Source organism: Ambystoma mexicanum, chromosome 3p (assembly GCF_040938575.1).
Source record: "Ambystoma mexicanum isolate Mex_15411 chromosome 3p, UKY_AmexF1_1, whole genome shotgun sequence".
In the NCBI taxonomy this organism is placed as follows: domain Eukaryota; kingdom Metazoa; phylum Chordata; class Amphibia; order Caudata; family Ambystomatidae; genus Ambystoma; species Ambystoma mexicanum.
The window spans coordinates 159673482-159700853 of record NC_090925.1 but is presented as its reverse complement, the minus strand read 5'-3'; the positions used below and the strand labels follow the sequence as shown (position 1 = coordinate 159700853).

Below are 27372 nucleotides of genomic sequence, written 5' to 3'. Positions count from 1 at the left end.
TTTGGTTCCGAGTAAATAATGTCTCCATTCCTTGAGAGCCTCTTTTATCGCAAGCAGTTCTTTATCTGTAACCGCATAATTTAGTTCTGCTGGTGAGAATTTTTTCAACCAGAAAGCCACGGGATGAAGCTGACCAGTGTCTGGATTCCGTTGGGACAAGACCGCTCCCATGGCCACGCTTGAAGCATCAGTCTCAACGATGTAAGGGAGATCTCGTTGCGGGTGTTGTAATACTGGGGCGGATGTGAATCTGCTCTTCAGAGCACAAAAGGCTTCCTCAGCTGCGGGGGTCCATTCAAATTTCCGATGCTTGCGTAAAAGGGTGGTAATAGGATGCACCAAATGTGAAAAACCAGGTATAAAGTGTCTGTAGAAATTCGCAAAACCCAGGAAGCTCTGCACTCCCTTTAGAGACGAAGGTGATGGCCAAGTGAGAATCGCCTCTACTTTCCTGTTGTCCATACGGATGCCTTGTGGTGAAAAGACGAATCCTAAAAACTCAACTTCAGTGACATGGAAGGAGCACTTTTCAAGCTTGGCATAGAGGTGGTTGTTGCACAGCTTGTGAAGAACTGCCCGTACATGAGATACGTGCTCTTGTACAGTAGCCGAATAGATGAGGATATCGTCTATGTACACTACGGCACATACGTCTAGCAGTTCTCGTAGGACATCATTCATGAAGTGTTGGAATGCCGCCAGCGCGTTGCATAACCCGAACAGCATTACTTGGTACTCGTAGAGGCCGTACCTGGTGCGGAACGCGGTCTTCCATTCGTCACCCTCTTTAACACGCACCAGGTGATAGGCTTGAAGATCCAATTTTGTGAACACCTGCGCGTGGCGCACTTGGTCGAGTAACACGGGTATTCGAGATAACGGGTACCAATTTTTCACTGTGACCTGGTTTAACGCGCGATAGTATATGCACATCCTTAGATCCCCCTCCTTCTTAGGGACGAAGAAGAGGGGAGACGCCGCAGGGGATTTGGAAGGGCGGATAAAACTATTTGCAAGGTATTGATTCAAGTAAGCCTTTAGATGGGCGTTTTCCCCTTCCGTCAAGGCATATATGTGGCTACACGGAACCTTTGCCCCTGGTACCAGGTTTATCTGACAGTCATAAGGACGGTGCGGGGGCAGAACGTTGACTTGTTCCTTGGCGAATACATCTCGAAATTCCTGGTATTCAGGAGGTAAAACTCCCAACATCCCCAACCCTGGGAGAGTTTTCTGAGATGCTGTTATTGGTTGTTCCGGCGTCCAACCTGACTCGTAACAGTGTCTGCAATCCCTGGGGAAGGTTAATGATCTACTACGCCAATCTATGAGTGGGTTATGTTTCTCGAGCCAAGGTATGCCAAGGATCATCTGGAACTGTGGAGCCGAAATCAGAACGAATGAAATTTCCTCCTTGTGCCCGTCTTGACAGAGCATAATGACCTTGGCGGTACAACGGGTAACTGGTCCTGATAGTAGCTGAGTTCCGTCGACAGCGGTTACATTGTCCACGGTCTCCTTCGAACAAATTGGTAAACCGATTTTGTCAGCCGTCTCTAAGTCCAGATAATTCCCTATGGCTCCACTATCCACAAAGGCTTCAAGTGCGTGTAATCTGGAGGGTTGGCGCTGGTCCACGATGGTAACTGGGATGGTAAAATGAGAGGTCAGGGGAGTCTTTTTTGCGTTCGACAAACCGACCTCTAAGTTTGCTGGGCATTGGAGTTTTCCGCCTCGGTTGTCTCCTTTACCCCATCCATGGCGCCTACAGTATTTCGGGGCGGTTTGGCCGGGCAGTTGGGAAGGAAATGGCCAGATTGACCACAGTATAAACATAATTGTTCTTGCCGCCTTCTATCACGTTCCGCCTTAGAGAGGGGACCTCGGACTCCCCCTAGTTGCATGGTTTCAGGATGTGTTTCTGTGGACTGGCGAACTGACGTCTCCTTGGGCCGCATGTAAAATGTCCTGCTCTCCGTGCGTGAGCGGTCGGCCCTCCATGTTTGCAAACAGTGATCAAGTTGAAGTGCTAGGTCTATGTATTCGGCGCACCCATCAGGTGGATTAACTACTTGTGCCAGGACATCTTGGTCATCCCTGTTGACTAACGGCACAGACCAATCCGCAACATGTCCCCCCAAATATGACAACACAAAGGCTACTTTAGACTGGTCTGAGGGAAACAACCCTGGTTTACACAGAAAATGTAGACGGCACTGATTCATAAAAGTGCTGAATTTTTTGGGCTGCCCTGAGAATCTCTCCGGGGGGGCCAGAGGTATGTTGCCAGGGAGGACTACTTGTACTGGAGCTGCTATGGGTTGGGGTGGTACAGTTGGTGGGGCCGTGGCTCCTCCTGGTAATGGGGCCATACCCGCTTGAGTCTGAAGTAATTGGCAAGCTATCTCATCTGTCTTATCCCTGTTCACTGCCAATTCACGCCTTAAGGCGTTTGTCTCAGAACGAGCTGCGTGTACCTCAGCACTCAGCTCCCCCAATAACTGTGACAGTTGGTCTACATCTGAGGTCTCCATCGCTCAGGCGGAGGTGTTTTAAGGTTGGCTTTGTGTTCTGTCACGCTCACCTGAAAACTCTGCAGGAGCGATGGATTCCCTCGACCTCTGCTCTGCTATTCCATTGCCAGAATCCTACTTTATCTCCCTCTCCTGGGGTTCTTCCTGTAAGGTAAGGTAAAGGACGGGTTAAGAACGGTGTCAGACCCTGGTAAAACCCCCTTCCCAACTTCCTAAGTTTAAGCACTGTGTTTAGGGGCTCACCTCATAGTTTGTTAAGGTGTGCTCTCTGTCCTGGCTCTGCAGGGGCACTAAGGTGCAGGGCCGAATGGCTGTTGTGCAGTAGTGATGCTGTTCTCACTAGTCGTGGTTATGCTGCCGGAAAGAAGACAACGCCGCCTCCTTAGTTTGAAAAGTTCAGGAGATCCCAAAAATGTCCAGGAGCAGTTACTTCACTGGACCCTTATGCGGTGGATCTGAGAGTTCTATTGTTCAAGTGTCCTTGGTTACCCAGTTACTTCACTAGGCGCTGGTAAGAGAAAGCATGGAGTTGTCCTTTTGGAGTTTGCACCCAAATTGTCTTTAGTGTCTAATCCGCCTTTCCCTTGTTTTTTCTCCTAGCTGGTTTGTCAAGAAAATACCTCTTCGGAAAGGAATCCAATGAGCGGGGGTGACCCGAAGGTCCACGAGATGAAGATGAAGCTGAAGAGACGATCGGCACCGCCGAAAAACAGGTGAGTTGAAAAACGAAGTTCGCTAATGCTTTCTGTTCTCTTTTGCAGGTGCGGAGCTCGTAGAAGCAGAGATGCTGTCCTGCCGGGAATCGGACCTGCAGAAAGCCGTGGGAGAAGCTCCAGAGAGTGGAACCAGGTAAGCGCGTGCTCACTGCTACAGAAATCACACGAAGCAAGTCTTGTTCTTTGGGCGTGGCTTTTATAGAGGGCCTCCCCCAAAGACTAGAGGGTTGCATAAATTCCAGATTGGCACAAAAGGGATCCATGTTAATGGAACAGGAAGTCTCATGTTATCCTATGGGCGTAGGAGGTTCCTATGGGAGACATGGATATTAACCCTGACTTAGCCCTCCATGCTCTTTCCCACAATGCTCCTGACCGATTTCTCTTCCAGTTATCATGAACTGGGTATGAAATCGACTGGATAATGCCACCTAACCTAGTACCCATGACACTGATGTCACTGATGATATGTTTAGAGATGATCCAACAGATGATGAAGTAGTGTTCTTTATGAGCATTACATGTTGGTCCAGAATAGAGAAAAGGGAAATCCCACAACGTATGGTAATAATGTGACAACACCCAGCATTTTTTGATGAAGAATTGGAGTAAGTACCAAGTAACTTTATGTACCACAGGCGGTATGATGTAGGCCTATTGAAGGGAGTAGGGGAGGTCAAGATAAAGCTGAAACCAGGAGAAATTGTGCCTCAAACAAAACAGTACCCAAGGTCCTGAGGGTATTTTTAAGACCATCTCAGCACGGATGGAACAAGGGATTCTGGTACCATCAGAAACATTGTGCAATACCGCGGTGTATCCTATTAGAAAATCAAAGGGAGGGTCATGGAGATTCATACAAGATATGAGACCGATTAAGCAGATTGTAGACGCAGTTTCATTTAGTTCCAAACCCAGCTATGATACTTTGTAGTATCCCGGTAGAAGCACAATATTTCATGCTGATCGATTTGAAAAACACCTTTTTCTCAATCCTGTTGCATAGTGAAGTAACAAGACTTTACTTCCTTTACGTTCCACCAGACCCGTCTGAAACATACTTGGTTTCCTCAAGGGTACTGTGAGTCTCCATCAATCTTTAATATGGTCCTTCAGATGGACCTAAAAAATATTGATTTAAAAGGCGCAATGATACAATATGTAGCTGATATCTTAATGTGTAGTACAACAGAAGATGAGTGCAGACAAGATTCGATTCAATTGATGAACATTCTAGCAGACAAAGGATACAAGTTAGACAAAGAGAAGTTACAGTATTATCAAGAGGAAGTGTTGTAAATAGGCCAGTTGATCTCACATGAAGAAAAGAAAGTGACACCTGAAAGGGCTGGAGTGATTTTGAAAACTGTAAAACTGCACACGGTAAAACAGTTGCAGAAGTTTCTGGGGCTATGTAATTATGTACGAGCCTGGGTGTTTGCCTATAGTTCATACACAAAACCCCTTTTGCAGGCTTTGAAGAAAGCACAGGTAGACAAGATTAAAATAGAATGGACTGAGGAAATGGAGGAGGGATTTGAAGAATTGAAGAAAGCCATTTGTACCGCTCCTGTTTTGGGAATTCCCAATTATGCAGAGGAATTCTTGTTTTCACACACAAATGGAACAGTTATGAATGCAGTGCTCACACAACAAACTACACTACGGTATGAACACCTGACACATTATAGCCAGATTCTAGACACAGTTATGAAAGGACACTTTCCTTGCGAACAATCATTGGCAGCCGCTACATTCGCAATTGAGATATCTGCAAGTATTGTAATGGGCTGCTCTATGACTCTTTTTGTAGAACATGCTTTGTTTGCCATTTTGGAGAAGCCCAAAGGCACTTTGACATCCCAGAGAGATTATGCCTATGAAGTAATAATCTCAAACCATTCGATAAAAATTGTTAGATGTAAAATAGTGAATCCTGCCCCATTTGAGCTGAGCAAATAGCTGAAGTCGAGCATGTGCATGACTGTGTGAATTATGAAGAGTTCTATGATGACATACCGTGTGTTAAGGGGAACGCATTGGCAGGAGGCAAAATACTTCTTTATTGATGGTTCTTTGAAAATTAACCAAAATAGTGGAGAGAGGCATTCTGGTGCAGCTGTAATAAGATTTACAGCAAATGGCGAGTTTGATTCATCAGATATTTCATGTTTTGATACTTCAGATGTTAAAGAAAAGACAGTTATGATAGTGAATGAAAGATTTAATCATTTGCCCAGAACCCAATTGATCGGAATTCAAGGAAGTGCACCGCTGGAAGAGCACGAATTATGGAAACAAAGAGGGTGTTCTTTATCCACCACTGAAGTGCCTTGTGGCGACATGACTGCACTGGAAAGCCGGTGATGCCAGTAGCATTATTGAAGGTAGCGCTTGTATAGATGCACTACCCTGTGCATGCCATATCATATCATGTAACTAGGGAAAATCTTACTGCAACAATTGCGAGCAATATAAAGAGTATCGTGAGTCGTGAGTGTGGCCGCGATAAAAGTATATGCCCAGTTCCTAGGTTTTAAAGAACGCTAGAAGAAGCTTTTCATCTAAAGTCCCATAAGGAGAGTGACGTAGGAGACGGAATCGATTAATGACGATGCAGGAAGAGATAGTCTTAAGGTCCATGTTTTAGGGGCAAGAAGGGTCTGAGAGAACAGACCGGGTGAGGATTAATGTGGCCGGCCAAGTAAGTCTGTTCTTTTTATGTGGTTGTATGGTGCAATGACGTCATAGTTGAAGAAAGTTTTATGTGATGAAAAAGTGTGAAACTGTGCGAATAAGGAAAGCGATTGCTGCATGATATATTTTGATGGTTGTTTTTTAGCAAGATTAAAGTATAAAATTGTTGAAAGAACGGGACTGGAGCTTGCGATGGTTGGTGCTCGCTCATATTGTGTTATTTTTATGAGACATGATTTAACAAACTGTGATTAGAGAATAAATTAGTATTGTGTAGAAAAAAGGCAGACGAATTAAGAATGGAAGATGTTGCTCCGTTAGTGTACATTTGCAAGCAGCTGCCGAAACATGCACCTAAGCTCAAACAGTGGGACCGCGGATAAAATGTTTATACCGTGACCACAGGGCGGATCGCTATCTAAGACGGTCCTGCAGTATATGACGACATATTTGCATGCATCGTATACAGGAAAGAAGTTAGAAAAGCGCCTTGCTAGCCTAGAACTTTGGAAAATGTACTAGGCGGAGAAGGAGGAGGAGCCTCCTTTAGATTGGATACTAAATATATGCAAAGAGGGGGGTGAAGAGCCTTCTGCGCCATCTTCCCTGTCTGAAACAAGAGACAAAGCTACTAAAGACGAAGGATTGTACCCGTTGAGGGAACTTCAAGCAGCAACGGGATATAGCAACCCGATGCATGAGTCACTTACGCAAAGTAGTAACGAAGGTCCAGAGAAACATATTGAAAGAAATATCACCTCCAAAGTACCGAGGGACAAAGAGAGACGCGAAAAGGAAAGAAGTGATCAAGCAAGTACATCTCTAGGTACAGGAAGAGAAGTAAAGAGATCGAAAGGAGATGAGGATAGAATTGATGAGATGGCACTCTCACAGAACGAATGGATGGGAGGTCAGATCCTATTGAAACTCGATGGTAAAGGCATTGAGGACATGAGACAAAGGGGAGAACGAGACAAACAAGATAAAAGGGATAAGGAAAGAGAAAGACGAATAAGGGATGAAGCGGCAAGAAGAAAATATAGGCAGAAACAAGAGCAATTATATCAGGATGAACGAGCCAAGAAACAGGAAAGAGCGGAAGAGCAAAGGAAACACGACAATAAGCAAAGAACAGCTGATGATCGTGAAAGGTTAGAACAGTAAAGAATAGAAGAAGAGCAAAAGATACAGGAGAGGAGAATAAAAAGACAAAGAGATTAGGAAATACGAAGGGCAAATGAACTGAGGGATACGAATAAAAGAGAAGAATACAGAGTAAGAGAGGAAGCAAGAAAGCATAGAGATTTGGATGAATATATAGAACGCAAACGAAAGGCAGAGAGCATGAGATCTTGAGTATTTGGAAAGAGAAGTCAGAAAACCCGATGCAGTGGTTGACTGGGAGAAGCTCCAGAGAGTGGAACCAGGTAAGCGCGTGCTCACTGCTACAGAAATCACACGAAGCAAGTCTTGTTCTTTGGGCGTGGCTTTTATAGAGGGCCTCCCCCAAAGACTAGAGGGTTGCATAAATTCCAGATTGGCACAAAAGGGATCCATGAAAGGTAATCAAGGGAACTGGCAGAATAATCAGGGAAGCTTTCAGAACAATGAAGGTGGGTTGCAGAATATGCAAGGTGGTAATCAGGGTATGATATGATATGGTATTTGTAACGCGCCTATACACAAGTGTATGCAAAATGGACAGATGGGAAGACCACCGCCCGTATGCTGGACATGTGGAATGACAGGGCATCTAGCGCATATTTGCAGAAGTTAAGGGATGGTACTGAATGACCAATTTTTAAGAGGGGGGATGATAAATCCACCTGCATACACACAGCAGGGTGGAGACGGATTTGCGCAGTTAGTCAAATTGTGCAGCAGCAGGCGCTGAGAGTGCTGGAAAACTTGCAGCCACAGCAAATAGCAGGTAATCCTCCGCAAGGGCAATCGCAATAGTCTCCCATGCAGCTTCAGCAAACCATGAGTACAGGGCAAGTATCGAATCCCAGAGCAGGGAACGTCACTGTTTATGGAGGAAATCAGTTTACAAATAATGGAACAAAGTTATACATGGAATAGGACAGCTCACTGGGAGACCTGATGTGTTCCATTGTATCAGTGACACCAAACCCTCATGAGGAGACAAGAGTAGATGTCACTATAGGCGGCAAGGATTTTTCGTTCTTAGTGGACACGGGCGCAACACGCTCGTGTATACTTGAGGGCAAGTTCTCTATGTCCGGCGATGCCATGAATACTCAGGGCTTTACAGGAGCTACAAGTCGTGTTCCTTTTGCAAAAGAACTTCCAGTTTCTATAGGGGAGAGAGATGGAATTATAGCCACATTGTTGATGTTCCAGGAATGATACACGGCACTGCAGTGACCATGGACCACTATTGGGCTTTTGGATCCAAAGCATACATAAGACTACTTAAATATTGGGGAGGAATATGCACACTGGCGAATGTTCATGTTCCAGCATTGGTGATTCCAAAAAATGATCTGAATATTGACAATTTCCTGAAAGCAGATGCACATCTAATGAGGAAGAGATTCTTGGAGTTTGTGGAGAGGATGAAGAGCAAAAATTACTTCTCTGCAAAATCAATACAAGCTTTTGAGGAAGCTTCTTCAGTGTTCACCTTAATCTTCATGCCAAGATTTCAGGTTGGAGAAAACACTAAATGGTTGCAGATAACCAGATGGGAGTTGCTGCAGACCACTAACACAACCATAAAAGGATTCAAGGCAATAAGAGAAGAATTGAGAGCCATAAGACTGATGACACTCCAGAACAGATATGTCGTAGATATGATCACAGCTATGGAGGGAGGTGTTTGTGCAAAAATTGGAGAATCATGTTGCATGTTCATACCTTCTCATGATGACGAGAATGGAACCTTGACAGAGGTCATAGACATGCTGACAAAGCTTCAAAGCCAGATGATAGTTGAAGGTGAAGACATTGGGGATGATAGTTGGTTTCGAGCACTTTTCTCATGAGTTCCACGGTGGATGGGAGATGCTTTCAAATTTCTTGGAGCCCTGTTAGTGATGATACTGTTTGGATTCTGTGTGATTAAGATAATGATCTCACAATACAAGACAACAGCAAGGAAAGCCATAGGGATGAAGATCATGATCGATGTTGAGCCAGGATGGAAGCCGAAATACCTGACTGATGAAGAAATAAGGGACTTTGTGAAGGCCAGCATTCATGCACCAGAGGGAACAAAGTTCCTGTATCCAAAGGACCTTAGAAGATATGTGGGAAGATGGATCTATTGCAGTCCGAGTGGACAATGACAATTTATGACGTGGAATAAACACGAACATGTGAAAACAGCAGGATGCCTGAAGGGAGTCATACAGATATGGATCCCTAAGAAGCATTTCTTCAGACCAGGATGTCTGGGTACAAAGGATGATGTGAGAGTGGTCGATGAATCACCTAGAGGGGGGAGTGTAGAGGAGGACCCAAGTACCCCCATTCTAGTTACCCCTCTTCCAATGCCTATTGATTTCATACCAAAGTATGTGACGTATGAGGAACAGTTAGCAGAGAGCAGAGCATGGGCTCTGTCCAGTACCTATCAGAATATCAGCACCTATCAAGATACCAGTTCCTAAGAGAATCCTGACAGTAAGATACCCATTAAGCAAACCATACCTACATTCGAGACAATATGATGGCCATTTGAATAAGATACCCGAAGAAGAAAAGAAGATGACGAATGAAAATGAATGGTGATGTCATAAGAAACCGAACTGACGCCCTTATAAGAGATATAGAGACCAGAGAATGAAGATAGAGTGACGAAATACTAAGAAGGTACAAAGGATAAGTGACATCTTGGGATCAAGATGAAGAAGCTTATGCCACAAACATGATGAAGATATTTAGTTAGTTGAAACATGTACAGATGCAGCAAGTAACCGCAACCGGCAAAAGCATTCATGAAGCTAGCTACATGCTTTAAATAAATAATGCGGCAAGTGCCAATATATACATATATACCTAAAAAAGCACTTTATGAATGAATGAATGTTTCCCCTACGCAGTATAAGCAGTATTGTACAGAGTCAGAAGGCCTCAATTCGAGTGTGTCGCAGCAAGAAAGAAATTGAATTATACAGAATGAAGCTCAGCTAAGGTTGGCCGTGCCAAGAAAACCAAGGTCTTATCAGGCTGGAATGGGCTGACATTGGATACAATTAAGGAGAAAAGAACAGAGGATACTGTTTAGAAAGGTCAAGATAAACAAAGACGTCAGAGGACTGGTAGAATTAAAATTAAATGCACGAAAAGTCTTAGTTACTTACCTGTAACTGTATTTTTCCAGCATTGGTATCTTTCATAGATTCACATGCTTGAATATTCCCCGTAGTCAGACTGGGAATCCTCGGTGATAAAAATAATTATTAAAAATGTTTCAATATACATACATTGCTACATAGAAATGCATGTACATAGTCCATTATGGTATATGAGCCATTCCATTGTGTAATCCCTCCACCTCGCTTTTGTCGTCCTTTATGACCCCAACCAATGAGGTGGCAGGGCTTAAGCTCTGCCTCAGTCAGCCATCTTCAGATTTTGAACCGTAGGAATTAGAGTATGATGGAAGCTGAGCGTAGGAGCAGCCACTCAGGGGAGGCGGGTGGGCGCATGTGAATCTATGAAAGATACCAATGCTGAAGAAATACAGTTACAGGTAAGTAACTAAGACTTCTCCAGCATTGGATCTTTCATAGATTCAGATGCTTGAATAGAATACCAAGCAGTTTAAAACATGCCACGATCATATACATATATGCATAAATACAGAAAACATATCTCTGAGCAAACCTTTACCATGCAGCAACACAACGGTTACATACTTAGGGAAAGGTGGGAAAGGGAGGCTGGTCCCTTATGCAAGGAAGTGGCAGAGCACTGCCTGTCCAGCTGCAGTTTCTTTGTTGGTATCTTCAACCAGGCAGTAGTGTTTAGCGAATGTGTGCAGAGTGCTCCATGTGGCGACTCTGCATATGTCCTTCAAGGCCACCCCTGCATGGAACGCTGTTGATGCCGCTCTCCCTCTGGTAGAGTGCGCTGAGGGTGGTTTGGAAAGGGGGTTGCCTTTCGTTAGATGGCTGTGGGTGATGCAAGAAGAAACCCAGCGCGCCAGATCTTGTTTGGAAATATGTTGGCCCTTAGTGTCACCAGAGAAAGCGATGAACAGTCTATTTGAAGAACAGAACTTCTTAGTTCTTTGCAAACAAAACTTTAACACTCTTGCTATGTCCAGAGAATACAATGTTCTTTCTGCTTCCAAAGAATGATTCTGGAAGAAAGTTGGCAGGACAATGCATTCTTTGAGCGTCATTTCCGATGATACCTTCGGAAGGAACTTAGGGTGTGGTCTTAAAATAACATGGTCCTTATGGAACAAGGTGAAGGGAGGTTCAGAAGATAAGGCTTGTAACTCACTGATCCTCCTGGCCGAAGTAATGGCTATTAAGAAAGACGTTTTCCATGACAAGAATTTTACGTGGCACCTGTGGATGGGCTCGTAAGGTGGCTCCATGTGGGCTGTTAGCACAGTGTTCAAGCTCTAGATTGGAACCGGCGTGGGCGTAGGAGGATAATTATGCAAAAGTCCTTTAAAGAAGACCTTGACAGCTGGAAGGGAGAGTAAGGACTGCATCTCTGGGGTCGTCATGCCGCAATGGCTGATAGGTGGACCTTGATCAAAGACAGTGAAAGCCCTGCTTTGGCTAAATGCAACAAGTAAGGAAGTACTTGCTCAACCGAAGCGGTGAGAGTATCAATAGCATACGTCTCACAGCGCTTGGAAAAACGAGTCAATTTCCTAGTGTAGGTGATGCGTGTAGAAGGGGCCCTTGAGGTCCTGATTATATCCCAGCATTCTGCAGGCAGATTAAGATTCATAAGATTATGCTGCTCAGGAACCAAGCCTTGAGAGACAGGCTCGCTGGGTCGTGGTGGAGGACCTTGCGGTTCTGTTGCGTCAATAGATACTGATGCGCTTTGAGGCAAATCAGTGGCTATCGGGACAGGTGCTGTAGGGTCGAGTACCAGACCTGCCGTGCCCAGGCCGGTGCAATTAGGATCATTGAACACTCCTGCTCTTTCAGTCTGCCTAGTATCCTGGAAATAGGGGAAAGGGGGAGAAGGCATATAGGAATTTCCCTGTCCAATCCATTGAGAAACCGTCTCCTACTGACTGACGCTCTGGGTACCTGGAGGCGAAAATTCTGCATTTCTTGTTGGCCCTGTTGGCAAAGAGATCGAGATGTGAAAGATCAGTTGAGCTTCCTTTTCGTCCAGTTCCCACTCGTGGGCAGACATGTAGTCCCTGCTCAGTTTGTCCGCTAGGACATTGTCCACTCCCTGGAGATGTTCCGCCTTGATTTGGACTCCGTGATGCAAGGCCCATGCCCATAAAAGTTGAGCTTCTTGAGATAAGATCTCTGACCTCGTGCCTCCTTGCTTGTTTGTGTAGTGCATGGAGGTAGTATTGTCTGTCTGGACAGTGAGTACCTGCCCCGCTACTACAGGAAGGAAAGCTTTCAGCGCCCACCGTATGGCCCTAAGTTCCAACACATTGATGTGGATTTGGGACTCCTGGGCTGACCAAGAGCCCTTGGTTTGTAGGTCCGCAAGATGAGCACCCCAGCCCGAAAGAGATACGTCCGTCCTCAAGAGAAGGGTCGACGTTGGTGCCTGAAACGGCATCGCTTGTAATAGGTTCTGCGGAGCATTTCACCATCGAAGAGCCTTGTGCAGCGTCGTTGGAATCTGGACGATGTCCTCCCAAGAGCCCAGAGATTGTTTCCATTGGTGGGCCAGTGCCTCCTGGACAGGCCTCATGCGAAGCCTGCAATTTGGTATGAGGAATATACATGAGGACATCATGCCCAGGAGGGATTCGTAAGAGCGCACCGATGTTGTCTCCCTCACTATGAACTACGAGGTCAAGCGGAGAATTCTGCTGCTCTTTCTGCCGACGGTCTAACCGTGGGAATGTTGGTATTAAGTTTGGCTCCCAGGAACAGGACTGTCTTGCTGGGAACTGGGCAGGACTTAGCGTTGTTTATGGAGAAACCTAACCCTTTTAGAAGATTTGTCGTTTTTGAAACTGCCAAGCGTGCGCTTGCGGCAGAACTTGCTCTTATCAACCAGTCGTCCAAATATTGAAAGATTTCTGTTCCTGTCCTCCTGTGTTTTGCAGCTACTGGTGCCAGGCATTTTGGAAACACTCTCGGTGCTGATTTCAGACCGAACGGGAGTACTCGAAATTGAAAATGAAGATCGCCTACAGTGAACCAGAGGAACTGTCTGTGTTCTGGCTGGATCGGTATGTGGAAGTATGCGTCTTCCAGGTCTAGAGTGGCAAAAAATCATGCATGTTTAGCCAAGGGAGCACTCCTTGCAAAGTTATCATCTTGAATTTGATGCGTTTGATATATTTGTTGAGCGCTCTCAGATCCAAGATGGGTCTCCGTTGACCATTCTTTTTGATGAGGAAGAAACGGAAGTAGAAACCTGTTCCCCTTAGAGAGTAAGGTACTGGCTCTATTGCTGCTTTCTGCAGCAGTTTTTGGGTTTCGGACATGACTTATTTTAACATATGCACCCTGCGCGGAGTCAGGGGCAGGGAAGGGGGCTGGTCTAGAAATTCTAAGGTGTGTCCTTCACGGACCACTTGTAACACCCATTTGTCCGATGTTATCGACTGCCAGTGTAGAAAGAACTGGCTCACCCTTCCCCGACTGGGGTGTGACGTTGAGGGGGAGGAGCTAGACTGTCAGTTTGGTTTGTTCTGTGACTTCCCTTGAGCAGAGCCCCACCTCCCTCTCTGGGCATACTTGTTGGAAGACTGGTACTTGGTGTCCTGGTATGAGTTACCTTGCGACTTCTGACCATAGGAGGAACGGTTAAAACCTCTGTACTTTGAGGATGAACCTCGAAAAGCACAAAAAGACCGGGGATCCTTGTCTCTATCTTTTAAAGACCTGATGGCACGGGCTGTGTCCGTCTTGATTCCTTTGAGGTGGTCATTGATCTTTTTCCCAAAGAGTTCTTGACCATCGAAGGGCATGTCCAATATTTGAGCTTGGACCTCGGGCCTGAAATTGGTAGCCTTCATCCAGGCCTGTCTTCTCAGCACTGTGCCGTGGGCCATCTGCCTGAAACCTGACTCCGCAACATCAACTGCTGCGTCAATCATGTGATCCGAAGTTGCTTCTTCATAAGCGATAATCGACCTGGCTTCTTCCTGGAGCTCTACAGGTAGCTGTTTGGCCAGCTTGGACAAGCAGAGCCAAAGTTTGCGGTCAAATCTTGCCGTCATGGCCAGCGCATTGCCCGCTCTAATGGTAAGCGATACTGATGCGGACACTTTCCTGCCCATTGCCTCTAGTTTACGACCGTCCTTGTCCGGTGGGGCTGACCAAGGTGTTGTTGGATGCTGGATTGGCCAACTTGTTTCCAGCTGCCACTGTAATGACCAAGTCCAGTTTGGTATGACCTTGTAGACAAAGAGGTGCCGACTCAGGAGCCTTGTATATTTTCTCAGGCCTGGAAACTAGAGCCGGAGTGGATAAGGGCGTGGCCAATATCCTGGATCCGGACTCCCAAATGGTGTCGAGGAGAGGAATGGTAGTAACAGTTCTCAAACATTTGTCCCTGGGCTCATAAAGCACCGACTTCTTTTCCTCCGATGTGACCTGCAACTGGAACAAGTCTGCGGCTTTGCCGATAATAGTGTGAAAGATTATTAGATCATCTGGCGGTGAAGAGTCACCTGGAGACTCTTTCTTTCTGGGCTTCTCAACAATATAATCGTCCCATTCGCTAGTATCAGGCTCTTGAGTAATCTCGCCTTCTTCCGGGTCAGAAAATTACCTGAAAGGATCTTCCTGCCAGTCTGAGACCGAAACAGAGGATGGTACCGTCGTTGGATCTGTAGTTGGAGATTGTGGTCTATGCGACGATGCTGGAGAAGGGACCCTTGTCGGTGAAGCACTGAGTGTCCTGCTCCTAGACCTGCGCGGTGGTTCAGGCAAACATACTCTTTTCTGTGGCCTACTCCTGGGAGGCGAATGACTTGGCGTGCTTTGCCGAGGTGAGGAATCCCTCTGTGGGAAGTTTGGCTCCCTCAGTACAGCTGACCTGTTCTTTTCATTTTGACGTCTGTTGAACTCCTCAATGATCCTTTGCATTGATAACATGAGTACAGGATCATAAGGATCAACTGGCACCTCTGTAGTAGGTTGCCAAGGAGGGCTGTGTTCCTTAGCTGTAAGACAATGCTGTTCTTCAACAAACTCAGAGTCTGAAAGCTCCTCCTGTAGGATGACGTCAGGGAGCTCTGGCATTTCTCCTAAGGGAGATAATTGTGTTCCCACTGGTTCAAGAGCTTCTACAAACTGAGGCGGTGCTTCCACAGACTCAGGAAGACTGTCTTCATTGGATGGCCTTTGGACCCTATTTCTTCTGTCGGTAAAGAAGCTTGCGGTGCTGTCGACGGAGCCGTGGTCGAAGATTCCTTCGTCGATGTCGGCCACGTCAACGGCGGTTCCGTGGACGAAGATTTTGTAGACGGTAGCTTGTCCTTATCCGTCGACGAGTGCTTCGTGGACAAGTGCTTCGTGGACGAGTGATGAGCTTCCTTCGTCGACGATTGCTTTGTGGATGACAAACTCGCCGACAAGGACTTAGTCGTGGATGAAGTGCTTTGTCGCATGGTGGTTGTCGATGAGGGTTTTGTCGACGGCTTGGTGAATGACGGGCCTCTATATTTACTGCTGCTCGTAAACGGCTTCTCAGTGGACGACTGTCCCCCTCCACCCCTGGTTTTTTGCAAACTCCTCCTTACCTTCGGGGGTAGTTTTTGCCACAGAATGCTTCATTTTATGGCTTGTAGAGTCCAGGGGAGGTAGGAAAGGTATAATTTCAAGTTTCCTCTTGCTCCTGGGAGTGGGAGAGGAACTACTTTCCGCTGAAGAGGCCCTTCTTTTAGAAGTTTGCCTCTCAGTGATTTGCTGGAGTGAACAGGGGCTGTCCTAGCAGATTCCTCATCAGAAGAAAGTCCCCTGGCTTCCAAATGCAGAAGAAGTCTTTAATGTCTGTCTTGTAGGGTCTTAGTCGAAAAAGACTTGCAAATGTGACATTTCTGGATGTCATGAGGATATAGGCAGTATATGCAGTGATCATGGGGGTCCTTCATGTAAACCACCTTCCTCCTGCACTTTGTGCAATCCCTGAACAGGGAAGGCTTCTTGGTAGCCTGAAGTTCAGCCATCTGAGGAGAAGATTCACTCGACGAATTCTGGTTCAAATTAAAGTTTTTTGAAGCCCAAAAATCAGTGGAGAAAGCCCTTAACAAGGGGAATGTGGTAGAGTATATTTAAAAATATAAACTACTGTAGAATAGAAGAAAAATCGAAAAAGCTCAGAGCTTGAGGATTCCCTGTGTCAGTTAGACTTTGGTGAAAAATCTGAAGATGGCTGACTGGGGCGAAGCTTAAGCCCTGCCACCTCATTGGTTGGGGTCATAAAGGACCAAAGTGAGGTGGAGGGACTACACAATGGAATGGCTCATAGGCCATAATGGACTATGCACATGCATTTCTATGTAGCAATGTATGTATATTAAAAAATGTTAAATCATTTTTTTTTATCACCGAGGATTCCAAGTCTGACGACTGGGAATATTCAAGCATCTGAATCTATGAAAGATCCAATGCTGGAGAAGACTTGATTCTGTGGTGTCCAGTCACGTGATGGAGACCGGTTGAAAGGGTGAGATCTTCACACCTACACATAAGGCCAGCAGTACCCATAGTCCCTAAAAATTCTCATGGCACAGTACAAGTCAAGGCCAATCTTCAAAGCACTAATTGACACATGACCATTGAGGTGATGATTGATGGATGAATAATTGGTGGGAAGCTGGTGCAGAGATGAGCTCACCCGCTCCTGACTGTTCCTTCTGCTTGCTGCAGATGTAGGTGGAAAAAGTACGAATGGGGTTGAAGCCAAACCAATTGTAGTGGACCACTTAGTTGGGGGACCTATAGTGTGTAGAGCCAATGGGACGTCATACTTTTAGTGATATTCAAAGTGGCAATTTTTAAGGGAGGGCTTAGTTGCCCCACCTGATGTTGATTTATCCAATCCCCTCTTTCCGTTACTCCATACAGATATAGTACCTATGTTGAGTTACCTTCAAAGAACTAATCCCACCTTCTGTTAGGTTTTTGAGTTTGCCATGTAGGATGATGTTGGTACATGCGCAAGTCACACGTCAGTGATGACACATATTCATTCGTTGTACCCCCCCGTTTTATAAACGTGTTAATAAAACTGACTCACTTTGACAAACTATTGATTTTTCTTAATAATTGATGCATGAGTATGAATCTGCATCCCCATCCATCTCAAGTGTAATGCTACGTATCTTAAAGGGCTGTTTGGATTACATCCAGTTCAGGAAGAAGCACATCAGAGCTAATGTAGGCTGCAAGACCATACTGGATGTCTCCAAAATGGGAGCAGGAACGGCTGTCTTGATGGATCGATAGTGGGTCTGTGGACCCAGAGCTTACATGACAGATCATCGTACCTGAGATGTCGGGCAGGAGCCCTGTCCCCCTCCGAGGCAGTGACTTCGGGAGAAGCACTGCTGAAAAGGCGGAGCGCCGGGACATCTCAGCACATGCCTCTTACCACGCATCAGTCGATGTCCCAGAGCGGAGTATTTACAGCAACGTTCGCCTTGACTGCCCATCTCCTGCTCCTATGTGCACCTCTCTGCCGTGTGTTTACACGTGTAGAAGAAATAAGATGGCCGCCACCGAATAGTGCGCGTCCTCCCCGTTGCCCAGCGATGTCCCGAGAAGCCATTGCCAATCCGATTGGCTGCGTGATTCCATTTCTTGTCTCCGGAGGAACTCAGGCGATAGCCGGCCCTCCGCTTCAAAGGCCCTCCTTAAAAGGCTCTGGCCTGTCGGTGCCTGTCGGGGCCGTCATGGCCGCAGGTCGCGTTAATTTGCCCAACAACCAACACATTCGCTGCAACAAACCCTGCTCACTCGGCGGATCCCCTCCAAGGACACCTTCACCATATGGACTGCCCGTACTATCGATTGGTAGTTACAGATACTAGGGTAAGCACGCTCCGCTTCCATCTGACTTCCCATCCGAACCTTTGTTCACACAATGTCTGCATGCATGTATATTGCCAAACACACACTATATCTGCGCATACCTATGCGTAATCTCTTTGGCATATACTGCATTACTGTGATCCACATCAGGATCTCCTCTATTTTGTCAGACGAGCTCTGCTCTTATTACGGTGCACCTTACTGCCCTGCACTGATCTGCACTATGCCATGTATGACCTTACCAGCTAAGGCTGTATGTCCACATGCATATGATGCACACCTGCTATGCTCACTGCACGGCTGTGACCTGCACTAGGCCTACATCACTGTACTAGCCCACCTACCAGGCTCATCATATTGCTGTGTTGTGCATTAGGCATATACTACTGTACTAGCCCATGTGCCAGGTCCACCATACCCCTATGTTTTGCATTAGTCCTACATTACTGCACTAATCCAACTGCTATGCTCAACTGTACTATTGCGATCTGTACTAGTCCTATACCACTGTACTCGGATGTCATGCTCGCTGTGCTATTGTGATTTGCATCATGCTAGCTAATATGTACTGTTGCTATCCCTGCTGTCTGCATTACGCTATTGTGCAGTCTGACTCCGTACTATTGTGATTTGCATTGTGCTAGCTACTATTCATCTTGCTAGCTAATATTCACAGTTACTATTCCTACTGTCTGCATTACGCTATTGTGTATTCTGACTCGCACCATATACCAGAGCACCCTAATGACCCTACGTAGGCCTTCCCCATTCACCCTACTCCATGGCCGCCTTTCACATAGTCACTCTCACTATGGCTACTATTCTCCCCTTAGTCCAAGCCATCTCACCTACCCCTTTCCTCCCCCGATCCAGACCTTAAAAAACTACACACCGGTAGTCAGCACCTACCACAATGATACCTATACCAAGCAACTAAGCCCAGCAGAGCGGATACAAAGGTTCACCACAGCCCCTACTCCATTAATACCCTGTCCTACAAACAACAGAAACAAGAGACTAGGCTCTCGACTCCCCTCCCACTCAACGCCCAGCATCTGGCCTTCCCAAATGCCATCCAAACCCACGCCCACCTCTCCCCTAACTGACCCCATAGTGAAACCCAACCTATCACTGCACAACCAGTTTAAGACACCTTGTCATACTGCTGCTACAAAACCACTTTGCCCTACCACTGCAATATTACCAGCTCTCAAAGGCGCATTAATCAATGCATGCTCACTAGTTGCCCATGCTCTGAATATTGCAGACATCTTCTCTAAAAACAGCCTCGACTTCCTGGCTGTTACAGAGACTTGGCTCCACCAGGCAGCAGACCCTGCACTTTCCTTAGCCTTGCCAGAAGGCTACACTATCACTAGATCTGACAGAAACACAGGAAGAGGAGGAGGACTAGCCGTCATTGCCAAAACTAACCTAGGCCTTAGAGACACCACCCTGGCAAGTGTATCTTCAGCTGAACTCCTATCAGTTAAATTCCTGCTAACTGCCACCAAAACCATACTACTGCATCTCGTCTACCGTGCCCCAGGCCCCATCTCCTCCTTTGAGGAAGACATTACAGGCCTCCTAACAGCCAATGTAAAACCAGGCTCCCAAATCATACTACTTGGAGTTATGAACCTTGGGTTCTAGGACGATAATGATCCCAATGCCCTCTCCCTCGAAAATACTATCTCCCAACTCGGCTTCAAACATCGCATCACAGTGCCGACACATGTTAAGGGTCGGACCCTTGATTGGCTATCTGATCTCAACTGCTCCATTAAAATAATCCAGAATATACCCATTGCCTGGACAGACAACCACTATATAGCCTTCGATATCCAGGGAATCACACCACTACCCCCTAGCTTTGCCCACCCCCCCAACTCTATCTAGGAATGCCCAGAACATAACTTTACCCAACCTACGCCCACTGATCAACAACATCATGGACAGTTCCACTTATAAGAATCCAGATACCAGTAATCTAGTTGACCGCTACAACAACACCTTCGAGACTGTTTCGAACAAAGATTAGACCACTCAAACTAAAAAAGGCTAAACCAATTGCTCACCTCAACAACTGGTTCACCCAAGAACTCAAAATCTTGAGAAACAAAAAAAGATTGGCAGAATCCAACTGGCGTAATTCGCCTACCCCTGTCAATAAAGCTCTATTTAACACAGCCTCTGCCATGTACAAAGCTTCCATCCTCGCCACCAAAAAAGAAACCTACAATAACAGAATTCTCAATGCTCAATCAAAGTCTAAGGAGCTATTTAACATTTTAAGAGAGTTGGAGTCCCCAGTCCCTCCCTCAGAGGTCTGCAAAAAGGATGCAGCCTGGTGTGCTAGAATACAAAAAGCCCTATCCAACAAAATTGCCTCCCTCCAAATGGAAATTGAAGCAAAAAAAACAGTCTCTTGACTAACACTCCTCCTAAGCACTCACTCAATCAGCAAGCCCAAAAATGCCCACCATTTGCATTTTCCTCAGTCACAGCCAAAGAGGTTGAGACATCATTAGAGGCTTAAAACCCTCACGATGCCAAGGAAACATCTGCCCAGCACCCATTATCAAGGAAGCAGCCAAAGAACTCTCCCCATTTATCGCCACATAAATAAATACTTCCTTCAACACCAGCCAGGTCCCCAACAACCTCAAGGAGGCTTGGGTCATGCCCTTCCTAAAAAAACCTTCTCTAGACCCTAATATACCAATCAACCTCAGACCTATAACAACTGTCCCCTTCCTTCTAAAGATTCTGAATAGAGTTGCATTTCTGCAAATCCAGAAACACCTAGAAGATAATAACCTAATTGGCCTGCGCCAATCTGGCTTTCGGCCCAGACATGGGGCTGAGATTGCCCTTCTGGATCTGAAAAAAGAGATGGATGAGGCCAAAGACAAAGGCAAACTAGCTATCCTACTCCTATTAGACCTCTCAGCTGCTTTTGATCTGGTTTATCACCAGATCCTTACTGAACACCTGACCACAACAGCAGCATTCTCCACCAACACATCCAATAGGATTAAATCTTTCCTGACCAACCGCACCACTAGAGTCTTCTCAGCCTCAGCTTCAGCAGACCCGATCCCCATCCACTGTGGGGTGCCCCAAGGCTTGTGCGTTTCACCAACGCTATACAACATTTTCACGAAGCCCTCTTCAAAAGTCTCGACAACCTGGGTGTCATCTACACAAACTACGCAGATGATGACACGCAGGTTCTCATCATGCTTTCAAGGTGCTATGAAGACGACTCTAAGCTAATCAATGATATCTATCTCAAAATCCAGGCATGGGTGGTGGCCCACAGCCTCTGTCTCAACGATGAAAAAACTGAGCTCTTGATTTTCGATACCCAGGCCTGCTTATCCAAGCTCGACCCACTATACACTTCCTTTAATATAGACGGTAACCAAATTAAAGTCGCAAAGGAAATAAAAACACTCGGAGTCTGGCAAGTCAGCTCTATTACATCATCTACAGCCTACACCAACAAACTGATTTAACGCGTGTAAATCTTACCTTTCCCCTAACAGTTATATGAGGTTAGCAAGAGCTTTCGCGCTCTCTATAATAGACTACTGTAACACGTTATTCCTAAAATCCTACAGAATAATTCAGGTCTGCATTAATCATTCGTACATCCAGCCATATCTCGAGCCTGAGACAGGAATCAAACTGGTTGTCTGTGCGCGACAGAATATCTCTCTGCGCTCTGGCAATCACTCACAGATGCCTGTCTAACTCCGCTCCCAGTTACTTGGCCGACAAGTTCTCCAAATACCAACCAGGCCATCCTACTAGATCCACTCATTCCCAGCTCCTCACAGTCCCAAGGTTTAACTTTAAAACCGCAGGTGGTGCTAGCTTCCCAGTTCAAGCTGCCAAACTCTGGAACTCTCTACCCCGCACCATCAGAATGCAACCTTACTTCTAGATGTTCAGAACAAGAGTAAAAAGCTGGCTCTCAGAGAAGTCCAACATCTGAGGCTCATCAGGTATTACTACCTAGACGCGCCTAACTGGCTCCCATACTCACGCCCTCCTTATCTATGATCGTATGTTATACTTGTCATGCCCTTACCTAATTTCTTATTTATTGTACCAGACCTAGCTGTAACCTTGGTAGTCCCAACTGTGATTACCTATGTATGTACTTCTGTAACATGTTAAGCCTTTCCAGCGCCCAGTTACCTCAGGGTTAGGTGCGATATATAAATATTAAACAAATACATATACAAATACAAAGCTACCTAAGGATAGGAGAGGAACATGTTCCTTGGTGATTATTCATTTTCCAGCGTTAGTGATTCCTCAAAGTTTTTTGAACATTGGTGAATTCCCAAAAGCAGACGCCCACCTATGGAAGAGGAAATCACCCGGGTTTATCAATCAGACAAGGAGAGAGAACTACTTTTCAGCTAAATCAATCAAAGCCTTTGATGTAATTCCATATGAGCACAGATTGTTCAGCAATACTGCTTCAATCTTCACGGTTATCTTTATGCGGGGCAGCCAGACAATGGCTAATGCTAAACAGTTGCAAATTACCACATGGGAGCTTCTGCAAACAATCAATACTAACATAAAGGGATTCGATGCTATCAGAGAAGATTTGAGAGCCATAAGACTGAAGACTCTCCAGAACAGATATGTTCTATACATGATCACTGCGATGGAAGGATGAGTTTGCGCCACAATTGGGCCATCATGTTGCACATTCACACCTTCTCATGATGACGAGAGTGGGACCTTGACAGAGGTCATAACGTTGCTGACGAACTTGCATAATAAAATGGAGATATTACAGATGACAGTTGGTTTGCACCCATCTTCTCATTGATTCCACACTGGATGGCAAGTATCCAAGTTTCCTGGAGCAATCTTGGTGCTGATCAGGTTTGAATTCTGCATGATAAGGATAATAATAGCAACAAAGTAGGCAGTAGGAATGAAGATCGTGATCAATGTATGTCGAATCAGAGGGCAGACCCAAGGAGTTGACAGATGAAGAAATCAGAGAATAAGTAAAGGCCAGTATCGTAGCACCAGAGGGGACAAAGTTCCTCCACTCAAGAAATCGCAAAAAAGTACGTGGGACGATGGATCTATTGCAATCCAAATTACCAGTGCAGCTACATGACTTGGATTATTGATGAACATGTGAAATCAGCAGGATCCCTGAAAGGAGTAGTAAAGATCTGGACCCCAAGGAAGCACTTATTGAAGAGAGGATGTCTACGTGTGGAGATCAGGAAAGTTGTGGTTGATGAATCAACGAGGGGGGAGTGTAGAGGTGGAGCCAAATACCTCTACAGGAAGTGCCGCCCCTCTGCTACCTGTGTACTGGAACCCAGAGTTCATGCCAAGTCTGATACCGGTAACTACCGACTATTCCGAGAGAGGTCTTTGAAATGAGTTATCTGTTAAGAAGACCCTATATGATGTACACTCGAAGAGATGATGATCTGAGGGATGCAATTCCCGAAGGAATATGAAAATAAGAAGGAAAGAGACTGGTGATGTCACAAGAAATAAGTTTGATGCACTGAGAAAAATAATCGAAGAAGAAGAAGTACAGACTGTATGGAAACAGATGTTGACATAAAGAATCAAGTAAGCTTTCATATGCGGAATGAAGGTTGCACATATGAAGAACACTGCAGAAAAACACAAGTAGTTTTACAATTGTACAGATGATACAAGTAGACAAAGTAATCATAAGGCGGACTATGCGTAGTGAATAGACTGTAGGCACTGCCGCCATTGTATATGGAGTTCTGGACATTCAAGGTCACAATTTTAGTAAGCTCGACTCCATGGAGAAAGAATGATTGGTGGCTGTGCATGTGTTGCAACAAAGAATACGCTAGAATTTGAAGCACGACCAAAAAGGCTGTCTGGCTTGGTGTCAAAGGCTGGAAGCAGCCAAGAATTGGTTATCAACCTGTGAAGAACAGTGAATGTGAGAAACAGACATATCTCTTGTTAGGTTGCAAAGAAGGAACACCATGGATGCCAAGTTTCTTCATTGAAGACAATTAAATGCTAGAATATGGGCTGATTCACGGTCTCCAGTCAAGACTATGGTGCACCAGACTGAAGATAGCGAATGCTCACACTCGCTTATATTCTCAGGAGCGAGAAGCAATTGCAAGGCCGAGTTCAAAGACAATTTCATGGCAGAAGGCATGAGCAATGAGAGATATGGGACTAATTGGGTGGGGAGATCTGGAGAAGTCCAACCACTCGCACCTGGCGTACCAGGTTACATGCCGCTAGAGAATCGAATGTTCCAGAAGGATACAATCGAGCCAACCAATTGTAGAAGGCCGTATAATGAAGGGCCTTATAGTTTGAAAGCCAAACATATGTCATGTATCTTATAGCTGCTGAAGATGACTTGCACTAGGGGCGTGCATAAATTGTCCACCTGACAGTAGAAACCCAATCACAATCTGCCCCTATATAGAAAGTATACTGAGATATTCCCCTTGAACCAACCACAATCTCTTGTAGGTTTTATTAGTTTGCCACGTAGTATGACATCACGTATGACAAAGTTTTGCTATAAAAGTGTTGTTTTTTATTAAATGCTTTGAGAATGCTGTGAGACATCCGTTGATGTCCGTTGTAACTCCCTGTTTTAGATAATTGCTAATAAAACTGTCTGATGAAGACTTTTTGACAACTTCCTGAGTCAATCTTATTATTTGGTGTCTGAGCTATTCTGCATTCCATCCATTGCACGACATGTTACCTAATTTAAGGACCATAAGAGTTCACCACTCTACTACTTAACAACATCCCAATATTCTACCCTACCCCACTATTCTTCCCCGCTCACTTCAACCCACTCTATCCAAACTTCTCCTCACTCTCACCCTAACCAACCCATTTTAGCCCCACCTCACCCCTTTTTACCTGTACTGAGCACACCCCACATTACTAGTCTACCCCACAACTATTACTCACCCACTACTCTACCACAGTTCTCTAATGCAACATGCTACTATTCCCCACTATCCTAATCGACTACTCTACTGCACCCAACTCCCCTTTTATCCCTAGCCAATCTTCCACCCACTTTGCACTACCCCAATACTGCACTACTCTACTACACCCACTCTATTCTCATGCCATCTACTCCCAGCTCACCCCACTCCACCACTACGCAACCCTCCACACTACTCTTCATCACAACTCTACCCCACTACTCTACTGCACCCTTCTCATCCACCCCACTCTATATATCCCCAACTCAAACTGCTCTATCCCACCTCCACCTCACTGCACTCTATCTCACTGTCACCCACTCAATCCACCCCACCTGTTCTACCCCCGCCCACTCTGTAACCAATACTCAACTTCACCCTACTACACAACATACCACTCTATGAAAAACCTCTACCCCACTACCCTATCCCCACCCTTCCCCAAATCACACCACTATTTCCCCACCTCACTGCAATCTCTCAGCCTAACCCACCCAGTCTACCCCACCCCACTAATGCATTCAAACCCAGTACTCTATCAAACACCACCACTTTCCTTCACTAACCTACCGTTTCTACACTACACACTCTACATCACTCACTGCTCATATACACTATTCATTATTCCAGCCTAAAACTTTACACACCATTCTAACCCACATCGCTACTCTATACTGACCCACTTTATCTCATCTCACTACTGTATCCGACCCTTTCTAATCCCACTTCACAACAGTCTATCCCACTCCACTCACTCTACCACACTCCACTATTATACCCCACTTCTCTACACCAATCCACTACTCTACCACCACTGCACTCTACCACACCTCACACCACTATCACATTCTAACCCACCACCATACCCCACCTCTCACCACTTTACTCCACCCATTGTACCCCACTACTCTAGCCAACCCTACTTCTCTACTCCACCACTCTTCCCCAATCCTTTACCCCACAACACCACTTCTTTACCCCACCCACTACACTACACCACCCAACTTCTCTACCCTACCCCATTGCTTTCCTCCATCTCCCCACCCTCTGTACCCACCCCACCATCTCAATACTATACCACACCACACTACTGTCCCCCCACACACTTGACACCAACAAATGGGAACACCATCCATTTGATCAGGCTTCACTACTGATCCAGTGTCATCTGCTGCATGTCATGACTGAATAATTATACTGGACTCCTCCCACCCTCAAGGTCAAATGAAACCCCACCCTTTACTTCTGTCAATAGCATATTCTACCCAGAAGGTGTCACTAGGAAAGGGGGGCACCATCTGTCTGTTCTCTCCCACAGCAAGCGTTGTAAGACTGGTAAGAGCTGGGTAGACTGCAACGTCTCTCCCAGATGGCAATCTGTGCCAGGCTCTGGCCACTAGGCATCAGTCTGGCTCTGGCAGTCTGCACAGTTTCAGAAGACAAATGTATTTCAGATTTCCTGCATGTCCCCAACAGTACTTACAAGCTCTACAACATGTGTTCTTCTTAAAATCGCTTAACCACCCTATGGGCTAAATGGCAAGGGGTGTGGTGGTGGCTGCGTTTCATGCTTAGATGCCAGGCGTTTGATTACCTGTACTCTGTGGCTGGCTGCAAGCAGCGGTGTACTCCTTCATTGCAGAAGCATCTGTAAATACAACAGAAACACATCAAGACAGAGCCAGAAATATGCCGAGGAAATTCCAGTACTTTGGAATTACAGTGGGCCCCCCAAGAATTCCCCAGGCACCCTCATCCTCTACAATTTGCAAGCAGACCCTAAGAACGTTCATTATCATTCTCACCTCGCATACACTGACTCACATTGCAACATTTTGTCTAATGATCAACGACAAATACCACGAAAAAGCAGAGTGCCCATGGCATAACAAAAACAACAATTGGCAAAACCAATAGTTTTACCATATAGCGTTTTTGGTTGCATTTTATATTCATAGGTTAGAATGCAGTAAATCCGTAGGCCTTGTTTACCAAGTCATTCCAAACATGTCTGCAAGTTAGTGTATGCAGACACACAACATTAATAATAGACATAGCAGAAATACTTCTCTCCACTGCAGTGTACGGAAATGTTTTTATTATGTATGCTACTAATGTTAAGAGTAAGGACATAGTAAGCAGAGTGATTCTAGAGGTAACGTGGAAGGCACTGGGCATGGGTGTGCAGGGTAGGCATGGGTGAGCTCGGGTGAGTGTAGGAAGGTAGGAG

General features: G+C 45.7%; 1 protein-coding gene across 2 annotated transcripts in view; it reads right to left on the bottom strand.

Moving 5' to 3' along the window:
- LOC138580191 (alpha-2-macroglobulin-like) overlaps nt 1-27372 on the bottom strand; it is a 574708-nt gene that overhangs the window by 29859 nt on the left and 517477 nt on the right. For both annotated transcript variants that reach the window (XM_069650528.1, XM_069650529.1), the window contains exon 22: nt 26737-26790. In XM_069650528.1, coding sequence (XP_069506629.1) covers nt 26737-26790 — 54 coding nt within the window. The remainder of the gene's footprint in view (nt 1-26736; nt 26791-27372) is intronic.